This window comes from Heteronotia binoei, chromosome 11 (genome assembly GCF_032191835.1).
Source record: "Heteronotia binoei isolate CCM8104 ecotype False Entrance Well chromosome 11, APGP_CSIRO_Hbin_v1, whole genome shotgun sequence".
Taxonomy (NCBI): Eukaryota; Metazoa; Chordata; class Lepidosauria; order Squamata; family Gekkonidae; genus Heteronotia; species Heteronotia binoei.
Window position 1 is genome coordinate 72,740,327 of NC_083233.1, and position 17,923 is coordinate 72,758,249.

The window sequence follows — 17,923 nt, forward strand, 5'->3', positions numbered from 1 at the left end:
GGAGGCAGATCGGCAGTGGCACTCTGCTTCAGAATGGGCGTGAGAAAATACAATTGGAGGTAAACAAAATACACACAGAGAGTCAACAATCCCGCCCAAACGTAGACAATTAGGGAGGGAAAAACCCTACAACTTTGATTAAAATTCGGCAATATCCCCCGAATGTGCAGGGTTAGGGGAGAAAGTAACAGTCATTTCAGGGATTGGCTCCACCCATGACCTGGCTGGAATTCATTGCTTTTAAGCAGACAACATATTGTAATTATTAATTTGCCGCAAATTCACTGAGTTCTCCAAAGGACAATATGATGTGCTACTGATTTAGGGGGAGAACGATGAAGATGATTTGGCCTGGAGAGAACCGATAGGCTTGGAACATTTTTAATTCCCATTGGCATGCTTCAGAAATAACATATAAAGGGCAGAGTGGTGGAGAAAGAGAGGATGTCGGAAAGAACAAGCTTCAGGATTTTGGGGCAGGGGACGAAATCGGGAAAAACAAAATGCTATTCCATCTCTGCTCTGCCCACCATCCTGGCTTCATTCCAGCGGCAGGAATGGAAAGGAGACGGGTGACACATACTTTGCTCTTTTTCTTCCCAGTTCCCGTTCATATTTTTGATATTTTATTAGAAATATAAACAAGTTTCGTTTTAAAAAACCCATAATTTTCCTTTAAAAAGAAAAGAAAAGAAAGAATACTTTTGGTACCTCGTGTGTAACTATCCTTGACCCTTAACTGTCCATGTGTAACTATCCTTGACCCTTAACCGTCTCTGTGTAGCTATCCTTGACCCTTAAATGTCATCTCATCCGAGTTTATTAGATGGGCCAGTTCGCTGCTTCTTCTTCCAACTCTGTCATCTAGGGGAGGAAGGGGGAAAGACTGCTGTCTCTCCCGGATAGGCTGAGCAAACCTCTCTCCCTGATTACAAAATCCGCCTTGCTTTCAAGACGATTTAGTCCGCCGACCCTCCATTCTCTTCCCCATTTCCTGATACAACTGAAGGCATCAAGGTGTGGTTTGCGACCCCCCCCCCCCCAAGCAACCTGAGATCCAGGGCTATGCTTCTTCTTTGAGCTTCTCCATGTAGTGTTTGGTTTCCCCGAGGTTCATATCTTGGCAAACCCATTTAATGTCATCTTCGTTGCAGTTGAGGATGGAGTTGACGGTCGGACAGCTGTCATCCGGAGGGATTGTAGTGAAGGTGGTGAACTTGACCCGTTTTCGCTTGGAGGTGGGTGAGTGCAAGGGGGGATTGAGCTTTTGCTCTTTCCCTTGTTTGCCCCCTAAGTCAGCTGACTTGTGCAGCTGGCTCTGTATACTTTTTGGCATGCTCCCGTTGAGGAGCTGGTTGCTCTCCTCCAAGTCTATCCCTCGGTCGACGTTCGTCGTGCGTTCGTCCTGCGGGGACGAAATTTCCACTTGGTTCTCCAGCAGTTCGGTTTCATTCCCAAGCCACACCCAGTCATGGGAGTGGCTCATGGTGGCCTGCCCTTCCACTGGAACTTGCTTGTGCCGATATTTCAGCGTGAAGGTGGCACAGTTGATCAGGAAGACAAGAATTGCCAAGCAGAAGACCCCTAAGAGAGCATACATCCCAATCTCCAGATCACTGAGTCCCCTCGGGGCCTGCACTAGGTTGCTGTCGTCTATGCCTTCATCATTTTTGGGGAGGTCGATCTGAGCTGGAAAGTTGGTGAAGTCTATGGGGATGTTCTGCAACTGCCCATCATCTGAGAGCTTTTCTCCAGCCAGGTTGCTCTTCAGTACTTTGCCTTTGATCATAGATTTTGCCGTGGTGCTGACTTTCCGCACAGTGCCTTCTTCTCGTTCAGCGGAAGAGCTCCCATAGTATCGTCCATCTTGGCCATACCGCTCTTGGTCCAGCACCTTCTGCCTTCGGTCACTGGCATGGTTTTCGATCTCATCGGCGTCATAATCGCTGATGCCATGGGAGTTGGCGTCGTTCTGGCCAAATTTCACCTTGATGCTACCGTTGCCCACCGCCAGGACGCTCTTTCTCTTGGATTTCTGGCAAGTTTCGGAGATCATCATGTCCACTTTGACCAACGTGCCTTGTCCTTCCCCTTCTGCTGCCACCACTGGCCATTTCGTGGTAGAACCTGGGCGAGCTGAAATGACAGATTCGTCCAACGATGATGCAGAGAGGGAAAAGTCTTTGGGATCATAAATGTCCAGTGGAGTCACAGAGCCATCGCTGAACTGGATCCACGAGCTTAGGATGGCTTCCTAAAAGAGAAGAAAAAGAGTTGAGGACATGATCTTTGGTAGCAAACCTCCTCCAATTGCAACTGAACTAGTCTCTCTCTCTCTCCAAAAAAAATCCAGGATACAAGAAGTTACAATCCTCCATCAAGCACTTAAGAGAGAGCCAGTCTGGTGTAGTGGTTAAGTGCAGACTCATATCTGGAAGAACCGGATTTGATTCCCCACTCCTCCACTTGCACCTGCTGGAATGGCCTTGGGTTAGCCAAAGCTCTCGCAGGAGAGTCCTTGAAAGGGCAGCTGCTGTAAGAGCTCTGTCAACCCCACCCACCTCCCAGGGTATCTGTTGTGGGGGGAGAAGATACAGGAGATTGTAAGCTGCTCTGAGTCTCTGATTCAGAGAGAAGGGTGGGGTATAAATCTGCAGTCTTCTTTTTCACAATCAAATATTGAGATGCCTACCCACTATCCTTAGATGAAATAATATCAATATTTTTCATCGTTTTCAACAAAATTGTTAACTGAGCCTTCTCTCCCTGTTTAACTCTGATCCAGTAATTTATACATGGACACCATCAGAGGAAGTTGCTCGCTGCATCTCTGTGTGAGTTACTGCTCAGAAAAGTGTCTCGTACAGAGAAACGGGATGAGCTCATCGACATGTAGCTAATTCACACTCTTGCACTCTCAAATTAATTGTTTTGGGTGTCAGAGAAGTAGAGTGTACCTCCAGTTTTTAGCCAGAAAAGAAGAAAGTGGACCAATACCACTAGAAATTAGGAGACAGCTTGAAATCACCCCAGGGCTTTCCCATAAATTTACAATTCAGTACATCAAAACAATGGGGCCCAAAATCACCATGGAAAGGGAGAGCCATTACCACCTCATTAACGTCTAATCATAAAGCAAATGCACAGCACAATATTGTCTTCGGTCATTTGCAATTCGCTACACTGCAGCTTGGAACAAAGGCGATCCGTTTGCTACCCTTCCAATCAAATTTCAAGCTTTTCAGAGCGAACAGCAAGGGGCATGTATCTGTTTCAGGAGTTGGGGATAGAGCGAATATTTCATTTCCAAACCACCGGCTGCCAGATTGGTAAAGATGGCACAAAGAGAGAAAGATATTGTGGCACAGCAGGCTAAGGCCAAGAGGGCCGGGTAGTTGAAACACGCACGGCAGACAGACGGCGTGGGAACTCAGCAGGCTGGGGTCGCTACAAAGCGGCAGCGACGCTAACAATTTGTCAGAGAAGGAAGGAACGTGGGAAAATAGGCTGGCGATCTAGGTTTCAAAAGATTGCAGGTCCCAGATTGCAAAGGACAGTGCAGATAGTTCGGGAGAGAAATGCAGGCCTGTTGCTCCATCGGAGTGAGCACATCCAGCTAGTCGCCTGAGTTTGAATTGAATCGTGAACAAAATTTGCAGGTGGCTAAAATTACAAAGCCTACCGGGGCGGAGGGGTGGGGAGATTGTTTTTGGACACGATACATGCATATGAGAGACGCGGTGAGACCCCTGCTCGGATTAAAGTTCAAGCAACCTGCATTCTCTTTATTGAAATCACTGTATGCTTTTCTAGTGCTACAGACAGACTAACACGGCTACCCATCTTGATCTAATTCAGGGGTGGCCAAATTTGCTTAATGTAAGAGCCACGCAGATTAAACCTCATGTTTGAGAGCCGCAAAGCACAAATGTCAGATGTTTGAGAGCTTCAAGTCAGGAAGGAAGAAAGGAAGGGAGGGAGGGAAGGAAGGAAGGAAAATAGATGGGGAGGGAGAGGTGGAAAGAAAGCAACTTTGACTTTACATGCATACTCTAAGCCACCAGCTGGCTTGGCTTGGAGAAGTGATTTAAAGAGAGAAATGCCTTTTCCAAGCTGGCTGACAGGGCAGTAGGGGCTTCAAGAGCCACACAACATGTGTGAAAGAGCCACATGTGGTTCCTGAGCCACAGTTTGCCCACCCCTGATCTAACTCAATGGAACAATCACAGCTGGTGCTCCGTAGGTCGCAAATGGTAGCGTCTTTGCCATTCTCATGACATTGGACACACAAGTCAAGCCATTTGTTCATCGTGGTCAGTATCATCTACCCAGACAGGCATCGGCTCTCCAGGCTCTCAGGAGGAGGAGGTATTTCACATCTCCTGCTACTTGATCTTTTGAAACACAAACAAGAACCTGGAGATGCCAAGGATTGAACTGAACCTGGGCCCTTCTGCATGCAAAACAGAGTGTTTCAAAAGATCAAGTAGAAGGAGATGTGAAATAACTCCTCCACTGATTCAGGGGAAGTATAAATCTGCAGCAGTCGTCGTCGTCTTCTTCCTCTTCCTGATTCAGCAGTCCTATATACCCAAATACTCCCAGGGATTACAGATTTCAAAACCTGGTGTGTGTGTGTGTGTGTGGGGGAGCGGAATGGGAAAACAATGTCAATCACCAACTTCTCCTGGTCTGCTCTCCTCGGCCGCCAATGCAACATTTGAAGCAATGATTTCTGTTCTGTAAACATTCTAATTTGCAAGCTGTGGGGTGGAGGAAACTTGGGATTAAAAGGGTCACTGGATGTCATGCTCAGCAAAGGATGACCCAAGTGTTCTGAAGTCTGCCTACCTGGGACTCACCTGATGCTGGGGATTAACCACAGGGAATGGATGCAGCTGTCGTTCCTGGCTTATCAACCTTCTGCAGGCATCTAGCAGAAGCGCTGAGCTAGATGGATCGCTGGTCTAACCCAGCATGTCAGCTCTTATATACTTCCTGGGCATACTTGATATCTGAGCGACAGGCACTGCTTCGGTTTAGCTGAAAACTGGAATCTTCTGCTCTGTTCTCACACTGCTGTTTCAGTGTTCTGGCTGTCTGTGTTTAACAGGGACAGGCCTAGTTTTCTGCTTCCTCTCCCCTAGCAACTTGCTGCCCCCCTTTGGTCCCCTTTCCGCTGTTTGGGAATCCCTTTTCAAAATGTTAGTAGTGTAAATTGATAGAGTTGTTACCCTTCAGGCTTTGGCTTATGCCTTCTAGCAGGTAACTCCTTTTAGTGCAGTGTTGAGATGCCTTGTTTCTGAAGAAGAAGAAGATATTGGATTTACCTCTCGCCCTCCACTCCGAAGAGTATCAGAGCGGCTCACAATCTCCTTTCCCTTCCTCTCCCACAACAGACACCCTGTGAGGTAGATGAAGATATTGGATTTATATCCCGCCCTCCACGCCGAAGAGTCTCAGAGCAGCTCACAATCTCCTTTCCCTTCCTCCCCCACAACAGGCACCCTGTGAGGTAGATGAAGATATTGGACTTATATCCCGCCCTCCACTCCGAAAAGTCTCAGAGCAGCTCATAATCTCCTTTACCTTCCCCCTCCCCCCAACAGATGCCCTGTGAGGTAGATGAAGATACTGGAATTATATCCCGCCCTCCACTCCGAAGAGTCTCAGAGTGGCTCACAATCTCTTTTACCTTCCTCCCCCACAACAGACACCCTGTGAGGTAGATGAAGATATTGGATTTATATCCCGCCCTCCACTCAGAAGAGTCTCAGAGTGGCTCACAATCTCCTTTACCTTCCTCCCCCACAACAGACACCCTGTGAGGTAGATGAAGATATTGGATTTATATCCCGCCCTCCACTCCGAAGAGTCTCAGGGCGGCTCACAATCTCCTTTCCCTTCCTCCCCCACAACAGACACCCTGTGAGGTAGATGAAGATATTGGATTTATATCCCGCCCTCCACTCCGAAGAGTCTCAGAGCGGCTCACAATCTCCAGTCCCTTCCTCCCCCACAACAGACACCCTGTGAGTTGGGGGGGGGGGCTGGAGAGGGCTCTCACAGCAGCTGCCCTTTCAAGGACAACCTCTGCCAGAGCTATGGCTTACCAAAGGCCATTCCAGCAGCTGCAAGTGGAGGAGTGGGGAATCAAACCCAGTTCTCCCAGATAAGAGAGCTCTGGCTGACCCAAGGCCATTCCAGCAGCTGCAAGTGGAGGAGTGGGGAATCAAGCCCTGTTCTCCCAGATAAGAGAGCTATGGCTGACACAAGGCCTTTCCAGCAGGTGCAAGAGGAGCAGTGGGGAATCAAACTCGGTTCTCCCAGATAAGAGAGCTATGGCTGACACAAGGCCTTTCTAGCAGGTGCAAGTGGAGGAGTGGGGAATCAAACTCGGTTCTCCCAGATAAGAGAGCTATGGCTGACACAAGGCCATTCCAGCAGGTGCAAGTGGAGGAGTGGGGAATCCAACCTGGTTCTCCCAGATAAGAGAGCTATGGCTGACCCAAGGCCATTCTAGCAGGTGCATGTGGAAGAGTGGGGAATCCAGCCTGGTTCTCCCAGATAAGAAAGCTATGGCTGACACAAGGCCATTCCAGCAGGTGCAAGTGGAGGAGTGGGGAATCCAACCTGGTTCTCCCAGATAAGAGAGCTATCGCTAACCCAAGGCCATTTCAGCAGGTGCATGTGGAAGAGTGGGGAATCAAACCCGGTTCTCCCAGATAAGAGTCCGCACACTTAACCACTACACCAAACTGGTTTCTGGCCTGAGTCTATGCCAATGCATGCACATGAACCCTATATATCTATGCAATGTCTAGCCTGCTATTGCACACAAGTCAGGTGCCGAGGTCTACTTTGATCATGTTTGTAGACACAATTGTGTCCTCCATAACCTATCATGGGAAGGGAAGGTAGCTTAGTATACTCTGATCTTATCAGATGATGGAAGCTAAGCAGGGTCAAATGGGAGACCACCAAGGAAGACTCTGCAGAGAAAAGCCATGGCCAACCGCCTCTGCTTCTCTCTTGCCTGGAAAGCCCCTTGCTGGGATTGTCATAAGTCTTGTGACTTGATGGCCCTTTATATGTGTCATGTTTAAGTAAGCAGAAGATAAAGTATTTCACAACAATCCTCAGCAGAAGGTAAGCTATTGCACAGCACATCGCACAGCCTTCAGCAGTGCACAACAGTGGAGGGTACACTGAGCACTGGGATAACAGGGGTATATTCCTATTAGCACAAGGGAGGTACCACGTTTGGTAATGTCTTGGAGGACAACTGTGTCCCTAAGATCTGTCATGTCTAAATCAGCAGAGAATAAGTTATTGTACAAGAGGTTTCAGCAGAGGATAAGCTATTGTACAGCAGGTTTCAGTAGAAAATAAACTATTGCACATAAGCTTCAGCAGAGGATAAACTATTGCACACAGGCTTCAGCGAAGGATAAGCTATTGCACAACACAGCCTTCAATAATGTGCAGGAGGGGAGGGCCTGGGCCATGACCCTTGGTATAAAAATCGGGGTGTTCTCCTATTGTCATTTGGGAAATTTTGAGCTGCCACTGCATATTTGTCCAACAAAGAGTGCTGCCTGAGGCCCTGCTGGATCTGAGCCACAATTTTTTTGAGCATTCGGGAAGCCTTACCGAGCACGAGCACATTTTCAAAACCTGTATTTCCAAGCCTGTTTTGGAGCACGTTAGAAAACAACAGGGAGTTGAACAGGGCCAGGACTGCAATTCGAGGCATATTAACTTGCTAGAAAGACTTGTTTCTGACTAACTGTTAGTGGAATTGAACTACGCTCTCACACCTGGAAGAAAATTGCACACAAAATCACTAGGAGGACACAGCTGGAGCTGTGAAGTTTCTGGGAACATGAGGGGAGGGGTTAGTCACGTGGAGAGACAGGGCAGAGGGTCTAGAACAGGGGTGTCAAACTCATTTGTTATGAGGGCGAAAACTGACGTTAATGAGACCTTGTTGGGGGAGGCCATGTGTGTCATAAAATGCCATGCCAGGTAGCAGAAATATAAACTTTATAAAGGACGCCAACACAATTGAAGATTTTTAAAAACTCAAACATGCTGAAAAGATTAGCCCTCTTGCAATATCGTGTTTATTTAACGGTTTCTGATAACTGACTCCACTCGCTCTGAATCATTGCATCGAAATCTGAGACAATGGCTGTGCAATCTTGAGTATGCCATTCAGGTGTTGTTCAGGCGGGTATCTGTATGTTGTAAACCTGGCAAAGCAAGCCGTGATGCAGAAGGAAGCAAGAGAGAGGGAGAAGGAAGCAGACGACAGCCAGTTGCTCAGGGGCCAGATAGGAGCCCTCCAGGAGCCTGATTCGACCCTCGGGCCACACGTTTGACACCCCGGTCAAGAAACATCACTTAAACTCTTTTTTTTTTAAAAAAACCCATCAAGTCACATCTAATTTATGGCAACCTTGTAGAGACATTCGGAGGTGGTATGCCTTTTCCTGCCTCTGCCTAGCAGCCCTGGACTTCCTTGGGGGCTTGGGGGGGGGGGGTCTCCCATCAAAATACCATTCAAGGCCGATCCTGCTTAGCTTCCGAGATCCAATGAGATCAGGCTAGTTTGGGCTCTCCAGGTGAGGGCAGGCTCAACATGGAGTCCAAATTATTTCTGGATTTGCGAGGGCAGGGAAAGAGCCATCCACCTCGAGCAAAATTTCACCAACGGCTTGACATTCTGAAGAGCTGCCCCCTCCCACCCCCCAGCAAAAAGGGAGAGAAAATATTTCTCGGTCCCAGAAATGATATAGTAGCGTGTCCTTCAAAGAGCTGTTTCTGCAAATTTAGCCGGTGCTCTGCCAATAAATCCCCCCCTCTCCAGTGATTCTCTGACAAGCTCCTCCAATTACCATCAAGGGATGAAGATGGATTTGAACCATCTCCTCCGCAGGGCTTCTACCTTGGTGGTGACGCCCTGTGATACCGAGGTGACAAATCTCCTCAGACCCGTTAATTACAAGTCATAAACAAATCACTCAAGGGGGGATTATGGGTAGAAGCCGAGTCTCCCTCCCTTTCTCCCTCTCCCCGATTTCCCCACCGCTCTTGGTAAACAAACTACATTTTCCCTTGACTGCCACCAATGTCCCTCAAACCCCATTATGATTTATTAGAAGGCAGCCGAGACAGGAAGCTAGCCAAATACGGTACATTCTATCATTCTGAGTGACAGCAGAATGTCATGGAAAAGGGATGAAGACTTTGGTACCTCCATGAGGGCTGTCAAATTCTGAAGGAAACCCTCTTTTCTCCTGGCCTAAGAATCCAACCACAACTGTCAATACAACGCAGAGGTTTAGTGGTTAAAAGGTCTTAAGAAGGAGAGAGGCTAGATAACTCTCTGACAGAAGTGCTGATTTTATGACTGTCTACGAATTTAGGCAGATTGCGAGAGGGAGAGGGAGGGTAGAAAGGGGTAAGAACATAAGAGAAGCCATGTTAGTTGGATCAGGCCAATGGCCCATTCAGGCCAACACTCTGTCACACAGTGGCCAGAAAAACCAGGTGCCATCAGGAGGTCCATCAGTGGGGCCAGGACACTAGAAGCTCTCCCACTGCCCCCCCCCCCGCCAGCACCAAGAATACAGAGCACCACTGCCCCAGATAGAGAGTTTCAGAGAAGTCCAAGGTTGTTATGCAGAGGCTGGCAATGGCAAAACCAGATCTGAATGTCTTTTGCCTTGATAACCCCACGGGGCGCCATAAATGGGCTCTGACCAGATGGCAAAAAATGCAGGAGTAAGTAAATATATAGTCTGGAGATGCAGGGCTTTCTTTGTAACAGGAACTCCTTTGCATATTAGACCACACACCCCTGATGTAGCCAATCCTCCAAGAGCTTACAGGGCTCTTAGTACAGGGCCTACTGTAAGCCCCAGAAGGATTGGCTACATCAGGGAGGTGTGTCCTAATATGCAAAGGAGTTCCTGCTACAAAAAATCCCCTGCAGAGATGATAGAATCTCTCACAATCCGTCCCATTATTTGATACCTCTGTATTGCGGCTTCTTTCTGTTTTCTCTTTCCCAATGCAAAGGGGAGTTTTCCTTGTGTGAAGAGAAAGAACATTCCTTCTCCACTCTTGCCCCACCTAGATCGAAAAGAGCAGGGGGTGGAGAGGAGCTGGAAATATTCTCCAGCGGCAGCAGGGCATGAAGAGCAGACCAGAGTTATTTCACTTGAGGATGTCCCCGGGCTTATCCCCCATTAACGGGGCAAGATAAAAGCGCCAAGCGTAAATGGCCATTAACATTTGCTTTCCCCTCGTTCTTTGCCTCGTTTCATCCATGCTGGGCTTTGGCTCATTGGGCACCCAGACAAAAAAGACATTCTGGGGGTGGGGGGGAATGGATCTCTATTTCCTGGTTCATATTTGGCTTCCAAAGATGCAACCAGGGATGCCAACTTCCAGGTGGGACCTGGAGATCCCCTGGAATTAGATCCCTTCCCCTGGAGAAAATGGATGTTTTGGAGGTTGGACTCTACGGCATTGTACTGCACTGAGGTCTCTGTCTTCTCCAGGCTCCACTCGAAAATCTTCAGGAGTTTCCCAACCACCACCTTCCCCATTGCTCTTCCTTCCTTCCTTCCTTCCTTCCTTCCTTCCTTCCTTCCTTCCTTCCTTCCTTCCTTCCTTCCTTCCTTCCTTCCTTCCTTCCTTCCTCGCGGCTCTCTAACATCTGACATTTATTCTATGTGGCTTTTATGTTAAGCAAGTTTGGCCACTCCCGGACTACTAGAACATCATATACAGTTGTACCTTCACCACAACTAGGTCACCCGGTGAGCTGAGGGCTAGTGGGACACTCCAACCACTGCTGAATTCCACCACTGATGCCCATCTCATTCAGGCACATCCCGCCTAAGTTACTGAGTGTTCGAGGCATAATTGGAGCTGAGGCAGCAGCTTCCAAAAAAGGTCTGTTGACACTGAACTCCCCCCTCCCGCCTTCTAATTGGATTCCCTCGAGTGTGGCCCTTTTATGCATTCCTGATCTCCACACAAACCGTGACCTCAGTCCTAATGCTTAAAAGTTTTGGCTGGACTGAATTGGAATTGCACTGTGGATGAATTAAGCATCACCGACCCCACGGTGCCCTAGTGAGCTGAACAAGCAACTCGCTGAGTTTGAGAGGGTGATGGAGTTGAATTGCTTTGTCCTTTTTGGAGGAGACGCAGGTCCTTCTCCTGCAGTCTTTTCTCCCGCTGACGCTAAGTTAAAATGCTTTTGGAAAAGTGAAATTGAAGAGATCAGCTGAGTTCTCTCCAGCCCCATACATGTAAGCAGGGCTCTTTCTGCAGAAAAAAACCCAGCAAGAACTCATTTGCATATTAAGCCATACCCTCTGACATCACCATTGTTTCAAACAGGGCTTTTTTGGTAGAAAAAGCCCAGCAGGAACTCATTTGCATATTAGGCCACACCTCCTGATGCCAAGCCAACTGGAACAGCATCCCTGTATGTTCCTGCTCAAAAAAAGCCCTGCATGTAGGATAATGGGCAGAGTAAAAACTGAGATGCAAGATTTGTGAAAACAGACTTGAGACAGACTTCCAAGATCTTTGGTCACCACAAGCCGGAATCACCTGTTTCTTCCTACAGCAGCACAGCTGGCAGGAGACAACAAGACATGCTGAGGCGCCACGCTGCGTCACATTTTAGCAATAAATAAGGTAATTTCATCATTTTTAGTAATCTGCATTTAGAGGCACCTCATCACTGGAGGCCTTCATTAGACAATTCTCCATAAAAAGGGGGGTGATGACATCAATGGTGACGCTCTAGGAATTTTCCCCTAGTCTCAATGGCATTTATCATAGAGACTAGGAGAAATTCCTAGAGCATCAACTGGAAGTGAAATTGGCCTGATCCAACATGGCTTCTCTTATGTTCTTATGAGTGGGGAATCAAACTCAGTTCCTCCAGCTTAAAGTCCGTGCACTTAACCACTACACCAAACTGGCTCTCAGGTTAGCCTGGCCTGTCCAGGTTTGGACCTACTTAGCACTCATGAATGGCCAGGAGACCTGCTGGAAGGAAGAGCACACAGGAAGAGCCTGACAACTACCTGTTTGGGTGTGTGAAGAAGCTCCTGGGCCACAGCGGTTGCCACGATCGCCCTGTTGCTCGCTGCGCTGGGCTGAAGAAAGAGCGACAACCCTGCGACCAGCTGCACCCCCATATCTGTGATGGTCACTTTGTCATCCAACACCGTCACTGTCTTCTCTGCCAAGATGGAGTCCGACAGCGGAGAGAGGACCTTTGGAGGAAGCCATGAAGTGATCCAGTTAGAAAGGAGCTCAGAAGTGACTGTGACCTGTCCCTCTAAGGACTGGAAGTGTTCAGTGCTCTAAACATATCACAAATACAGCAGATTGTTTCCCAGGGGCCTACTTGATCCTCCCTAGCACAGAAGTAGGGACCTGCGTGTCCCCTGGAAGTAGGGTCGGGTGGGACCTGGGGATCCCCTGGAATCACAGCTTATTTCCAGACTACAGAGATCAGTTCCCCTCAAGAAAAATGATAATCTGGGAGGTGGATTGAGGCCTTCCCTCGGTGTTGTCTCCTGGCACTGGTATCGAGAGGCTGACTGCCTCCGAGCGTGGAGGTTCCCTTTGGCCACCAAGGCTAGTAGTCACTGATAGGGCTTTTTTTGTAGCAGGAACTCCTTTGCATATTAGGCCACACCTCCCTGATGTAGCCAATCCCCTTGGAGTTTACAGAAGTCCCTGTACTAAGAGCCCTTTAAGCTCTTGGAGGATTGGCTACATCAGGGGGGGCCTGGCTTAATATGCAAAGGAGTTTCTGCTACAAAAAAAAGCCCTGGTCACTGATAGACCTCTCCTCCATGAATCTGTCTAATCCCCCTTTAGACCCATCTATGCCTGTGGCCTAGGGGTCATTTCATAGAAAAAGAGGTGCCGGAACTAATTAGCACAACTCATTTGCACAGCTCACAGGTAGTCCCCCGTGCAAGCACCTGTCGTTTTTGACTCTGGGGTGACGTCGCATCACCATGTTTTCACAGCAGACTTTTTTACGGGGTGGTTTGCTATTGCCTTCCCCAGTCATCTACACTTCCCCCCCTGCAAGCTGGGGACTCATTTTACTGACCTCGGAAGGATGGAAGGCTGAGTCAACCTCGAGCCGGCTACCTGAACCCAGCTTCCACCGGGATTGAACTCTGGTGCTTGCACAGGGGACTACCTTTACCTTTTTGCATATGGTACACACTCCTGATATCACCAGAAGATGTGAGGGCGATCTGGCTGTGACATCTGCCACCCCATTGATCGTCAGGGTGAACGAAATGATATCAGCTCAGCATCTACCTTAAAATGCTTCTTACGTTATAATTGTCATCATAAAACCTTACTCCCATCATACTTCTTAAATTACTTTCTCCTATGTGGTCACAGTGGCACCACGAAGACTTCTATCTGTCTGCTTTATAAGTTTTGGCTCTTTTCCCATTTTTTGTGCGAAAAAATAATAGAAAGTTTGTCGAATCTTAGAGTTCGGCAAAATTCTCACAGAGGGTTTGAACAATGGAGCCCGGAAGCAAGGGGTTTTTTTTGGGGGGGGCGGGGTTTAAGAGAAAGCACAATAAAATTGAGAGCTTCTGGACAGTGCCGGATTAAACCCTGCGGAAGCCCCTAGGCAGTCAAAAATTTGGGGGAGAGGCCTTGCAAATTATCTCAGAGTCAGAGCACCCACCCCTCTGCCCACTGCAGGCTGCGGGCACCTTCCCGAAAGGCCCCTTTGAAAAGCTGCAGGGCAGAAGCAGAGAGAGGCAAACTTGGTGACAATGCCAGAAGCAGCCGCACCAGGCAAGTCGGGCAAAGAGCAGCTTAGTTGCTGGCTGTACATGTAGGCTGGAAGGGCTGCAAGCAGGGGGGAAACCAGATGGGAAAGCCAGCCCGGTGCCCCTAAGGGAGTAGGGGCCCATAGGCCAGTGCCTACTTGGCCTAATTGTTAATCCAGCCCTGCTTCCACTCCTGTGAGCCCCTGCCCAAAATGAGGCCTGCCTGTGGCTACTGCTGCTTTCTCATGCCTCGTGCCAGAAGGGAGGTGGTCATGCCTGGCTGCTTCAGTGAGCATCACAAGACACGCAGACCCTTCTTATAACACGCCAGAACACTGGTCTGCCCGCCCTAGGCTAGGGTTGCCAGGTCCAATTCAAAAAATAGCTGGGGACTTTGGGGGTGGAGCCAGGAAGAAGGTTGTGACACGCGTAACTGAACTCCAAAGGGAGTTCTGGCCATCACATTTAAAGGGACCGCACACCTTTCAAATGCCTTCCCTCCATTAGAAACCATGAAGGATAGGGGCACCTCCTTTCGGGGCTCACAGATTTTGACCCCCTGCTCCAATCTTTTTGAAACTTTGCAGGTGTTTTGAGGAGAGGCACTGGATGCTATGCTGAAAATTTGGTGCCTCTGTCTCAAAAAAACAATCCTCCCCAGAGCCCCAGATACCCGCAGATCAATTTTCCATTATACCCTATGGGAATTGGTCTCCATAGGGAATAATGGAGTGCCAACATTTCCCTCCCCCCACCACTTTCTGATGACCCTGAAGTGGGGGGAGGGCCTCCAAACCGGGGGATCCCCTGCCCCCACCTGGCTCCTCCAAAGGGTCGTGATTCTGCATACACAATGCTGGCTCAAAGAACAGATAACTTCCAGACTGACCTGGACCATTGTCATGCCAACCTCCTGGCCAATCAGAATCCTGCCTCCCTGCAGCTGGGCCACGTGAGGCTCCTCCAGCTTCATGAAGTTGGCCACCAAATCCGTAATGTCAAACTGCCAATCGGAGCCAAGCAGGTAGCTCGGCTGGCCCCAGGGACTGGCGTCTTCGGCTACAAACTGGGTGAAAACTCGCACCATGGCATGTTGGTACTGAAGAGCACAGCCTCGCCCCTTCCGCTCATCTTCATCCTCGTCATCGCTGTCTCTGGTTTGCCTAGGAGGCAGTACATACAATTACAGTTATAGCTTCTGATTGATCACTGGAAATTTGATTTTTGGCAACAACAATTTTTGGCAGCCGCTGCCACCACAGCACAAGGAATCTTCACTGTGTGACTTGAGGTAAGTGGTAGTGGCCATTTTGTGGCTGGCCCTGCTTCCTGTGGTGGCCATTTTGTGGCAGTGTCCACTCTGCTGTGTCAGAATTCCAAAGGTTGAGGAAAATGTTCCTAAAAGCAGGGAGAGGCACCACTGTGTAAACTCCATGGCTGGGAGAAGCAACCAAGATGCACCTGAGAATGTCAATGGACTTTGTGGATCACAGCCAAGGTCAGCTGCTAGTTTCTCAATGGACAGCTTTGCAAAGAGTGTGAGGAGCAAGGCAAAATTATCTGCCCCATGGCTAAAGAAGGCCCCCTTCTTTTCCTCTCTTTTGTCACCAGGACAGGGAATAGAGACAGATAAAAAGTCATTACCTTTTGGCCAAAGTCCTATGAGAACTCCACTGAGAAATAAGGCTGCAGGTTACACATGAGAAATAGCCACATGAAGCTGCCTAATGCCAATTTTGACTTATTGGACCACCCAGCTCGGTGCCATCTTCCTTGGTTGGCAGTAGTGCTCCAGGGTCTCAGGTTCAAAGGGGTGTTTTCCAAACACTGGCTACCTGAAGGCATTTCACTGGAGATAGCAGGGATCAAACCTGAGACCATGAACTTCCACTCAGCCATGACTCCCCTCTGAAGGCTACCCTATTTTGACCCATTCAGTTTGAGGACTCTGGTGAACAATAATGAAGCTGGTTGTTGTCGATTTTCCGGGCCGTGGTCTTGGCATTGGCAGACCTGACCTTTTGCCAGCAACCGTGACCGGCATCCTCAGAGACGTAACCCAGAAAACTGGAGTTCTCTCTGGGTCAAATTGATGAGGCTGATCTTTCCTAGAAACTGGGAGGAGGAAGGGCTGGAAAGATTAGCCACAAGTGAGCACTGCAGGGAAAAGTTCTATAGAGCAGGGGTGGCCAACGGTAGCTCTCCAGATGTTTTTTGCCTACAACTCCCATCAGCCCCAGCCATTGGCCATGGGAGTTGTAGGCAAAAAACATCTGCAGAGCTACCGTTGGCCACCCCTGCTATAGAGCATGGGTAGATTTCCAGTTAGGTGTAGTAGTTAAGTGTGCGGACTCTGATCTGGGAGAACCGGGTTTGATTCCCCACTCTTCCGCTCGCAGCTGCTGGAATGGCCTTGGGTTGGCCATAGCTCTGGCAGAGGTTGTCCTTGAAAGGGCAGCTACTGTGAGAGCCCTCTCAGCCCCACCCACCTCACAGGGTGTCTGCTGTGGGGGAGGGAAATAAAGGAGATTGTGAGTCACTTTCTCACAAATTATATCAGGAAGCAGTTTGTTTAGTGTGGATAAAAGAATGGATAACACTGTTAAACAAAAAACTCTTAGTGATGGAAGGTCACGGAAATAAATTTGGCTGGCACGCGTATTTGTATTATGGAAAAAAGAAGATGGACGTTTTTTCTCTCACCATTATATAAGAAATAATTTGCTAAATACATGGATGAAATACAAGAAATATGGAGATGAGAGAAGACCGTTATGGATAGTGCCAGCTGAAGTAATAAAAATAACGGCTGAGATAGGTGAAGAAAAATGGTTGTCATATAATCAATTATTAAAAATACAAAGTGGCAAAATAGAATTGAAAACTGCTGAAGAGTTGAACCATAAATATGATTGGTTTCAAATGCAACAAATAAAGAGCTTGGTGGAGAATGACATTAAAACTGAAGAAATAAGAAAAGAGCAAACAGAAATGGAAAAAGTTCTGCTTGGAGACAATGATAAACTAATTTCAAAAGTATATAAATTACTAAACAATTAGGGTGGCCAGATCGTCCCGCCCACCCGGGAAAGTCCCGCCCCTGCCCCCAAATGCCCGCATCACAGGTTGGCTAACCCGGACCAATCAAAATCCCGCTTTTTTAGGAGGAGGCCGGTAGGCGAGCGCAGGGGGAGGCAGTGGCAGGCCCGGGAGCCACCAGGCCAGAGGCAGGTAGGGCCGGCGGGGCACAGGTGGGAGGGAGGGAGGGAGGCGCCGGCTGCTTGGGGCTCACGGAGTTCAGCTGGGCGAGCTTTTCCAGCGGGGGGAAGCCGCAGCCCCCCTTATTGCCAGCCAGGTGGGCGCAAAAGCGGACTTTTCCAGATGCGGCGGCGGCATGGCCCCAGTGCAGAGTGCCTCCCTCACAGCTGCTGCCCTTCTTGCCCAGCCAGGGAACCCGCGGTCAGCCGGGGCGGCTCGGACTTGCCTCCTCTCTTCAGCGTCCAGGCTGCCTCTCCCCCCACCCCCGGCCCTTGACTCTTGCCGCCCCGCTCGCTGCCCCCTTGGGTGCTCTCGGCCGGCGGGCGGGCTGTGGCCAGGAGGAGCAGAGGGCACTGCCTCTTTCGTCAGGGGCTAAGGAAACTGGGGAGGCTAGTTCTGGAGGGCCCTCAACCGTGTCACTTCCTGTTTCCGGCGGTGGCATGACATCACCGGAAGTGATGTCACTTCCTGTTTGCTGCGGCGCGCGCTTCACGCACGCACACACACACATTCATTCCCCCCTCAAGGTGTCCCTGGCTGGCCTGCAGATATTATGGCCACCCTATCTACAATGGTCTACAGAAGATGATGTAGTGAAATCTCAAATGATTAAATGGGCAATTAATGTAAATAAAGAAATACAGATGGAAACTTGGGAATATTTGTGGAAGAACTCTATGAAACTTTCAACATGTCAGAGTATTAAAGAAAATTGTTTTAAGATGATGTATAGATGGTATATGACTCCTAAAAAGCTGTCAAAGATGAATAACAAGATGCCGGACAGGTGTTGGAAATGTAAAAAGCAT

At 48.9% G+C, this 17,923-nt stretch overlaps 1 protein-coding gene across 1 annotated transcript in view; it reads right to left on the minus strand.

Annotated features, from left to right (window-relative positions):
- Positions 1-366: 366 nt before the first annotated feature.
- Positions 367-17,923, minus strand: part of TMEM132C (transmembrane protein 132C) — a 393,879-nt gene continuing 376,322 nt past the window's right edge. The window contains exons 7-9 of the mRNA XM_060249642.1: positions 14,746-15,019; positions 12,120-12,311; positions 367-2,254 (exon numbers count right to left, since the gene is read on the minus strand). Of these exons, the coding sequence (XP_060105625.1) occupies positions 1,064-2,254; positions 12,120-12,311; positions 14,746-15,019 (1,657 nt within the window). The 3' untranslated portion in view covers positions 367-1,063. The remainder of the gene's footprint in view (positions 2,255-12,119; positions 12,312-14,745; positions 15,020-17,923) is intronic.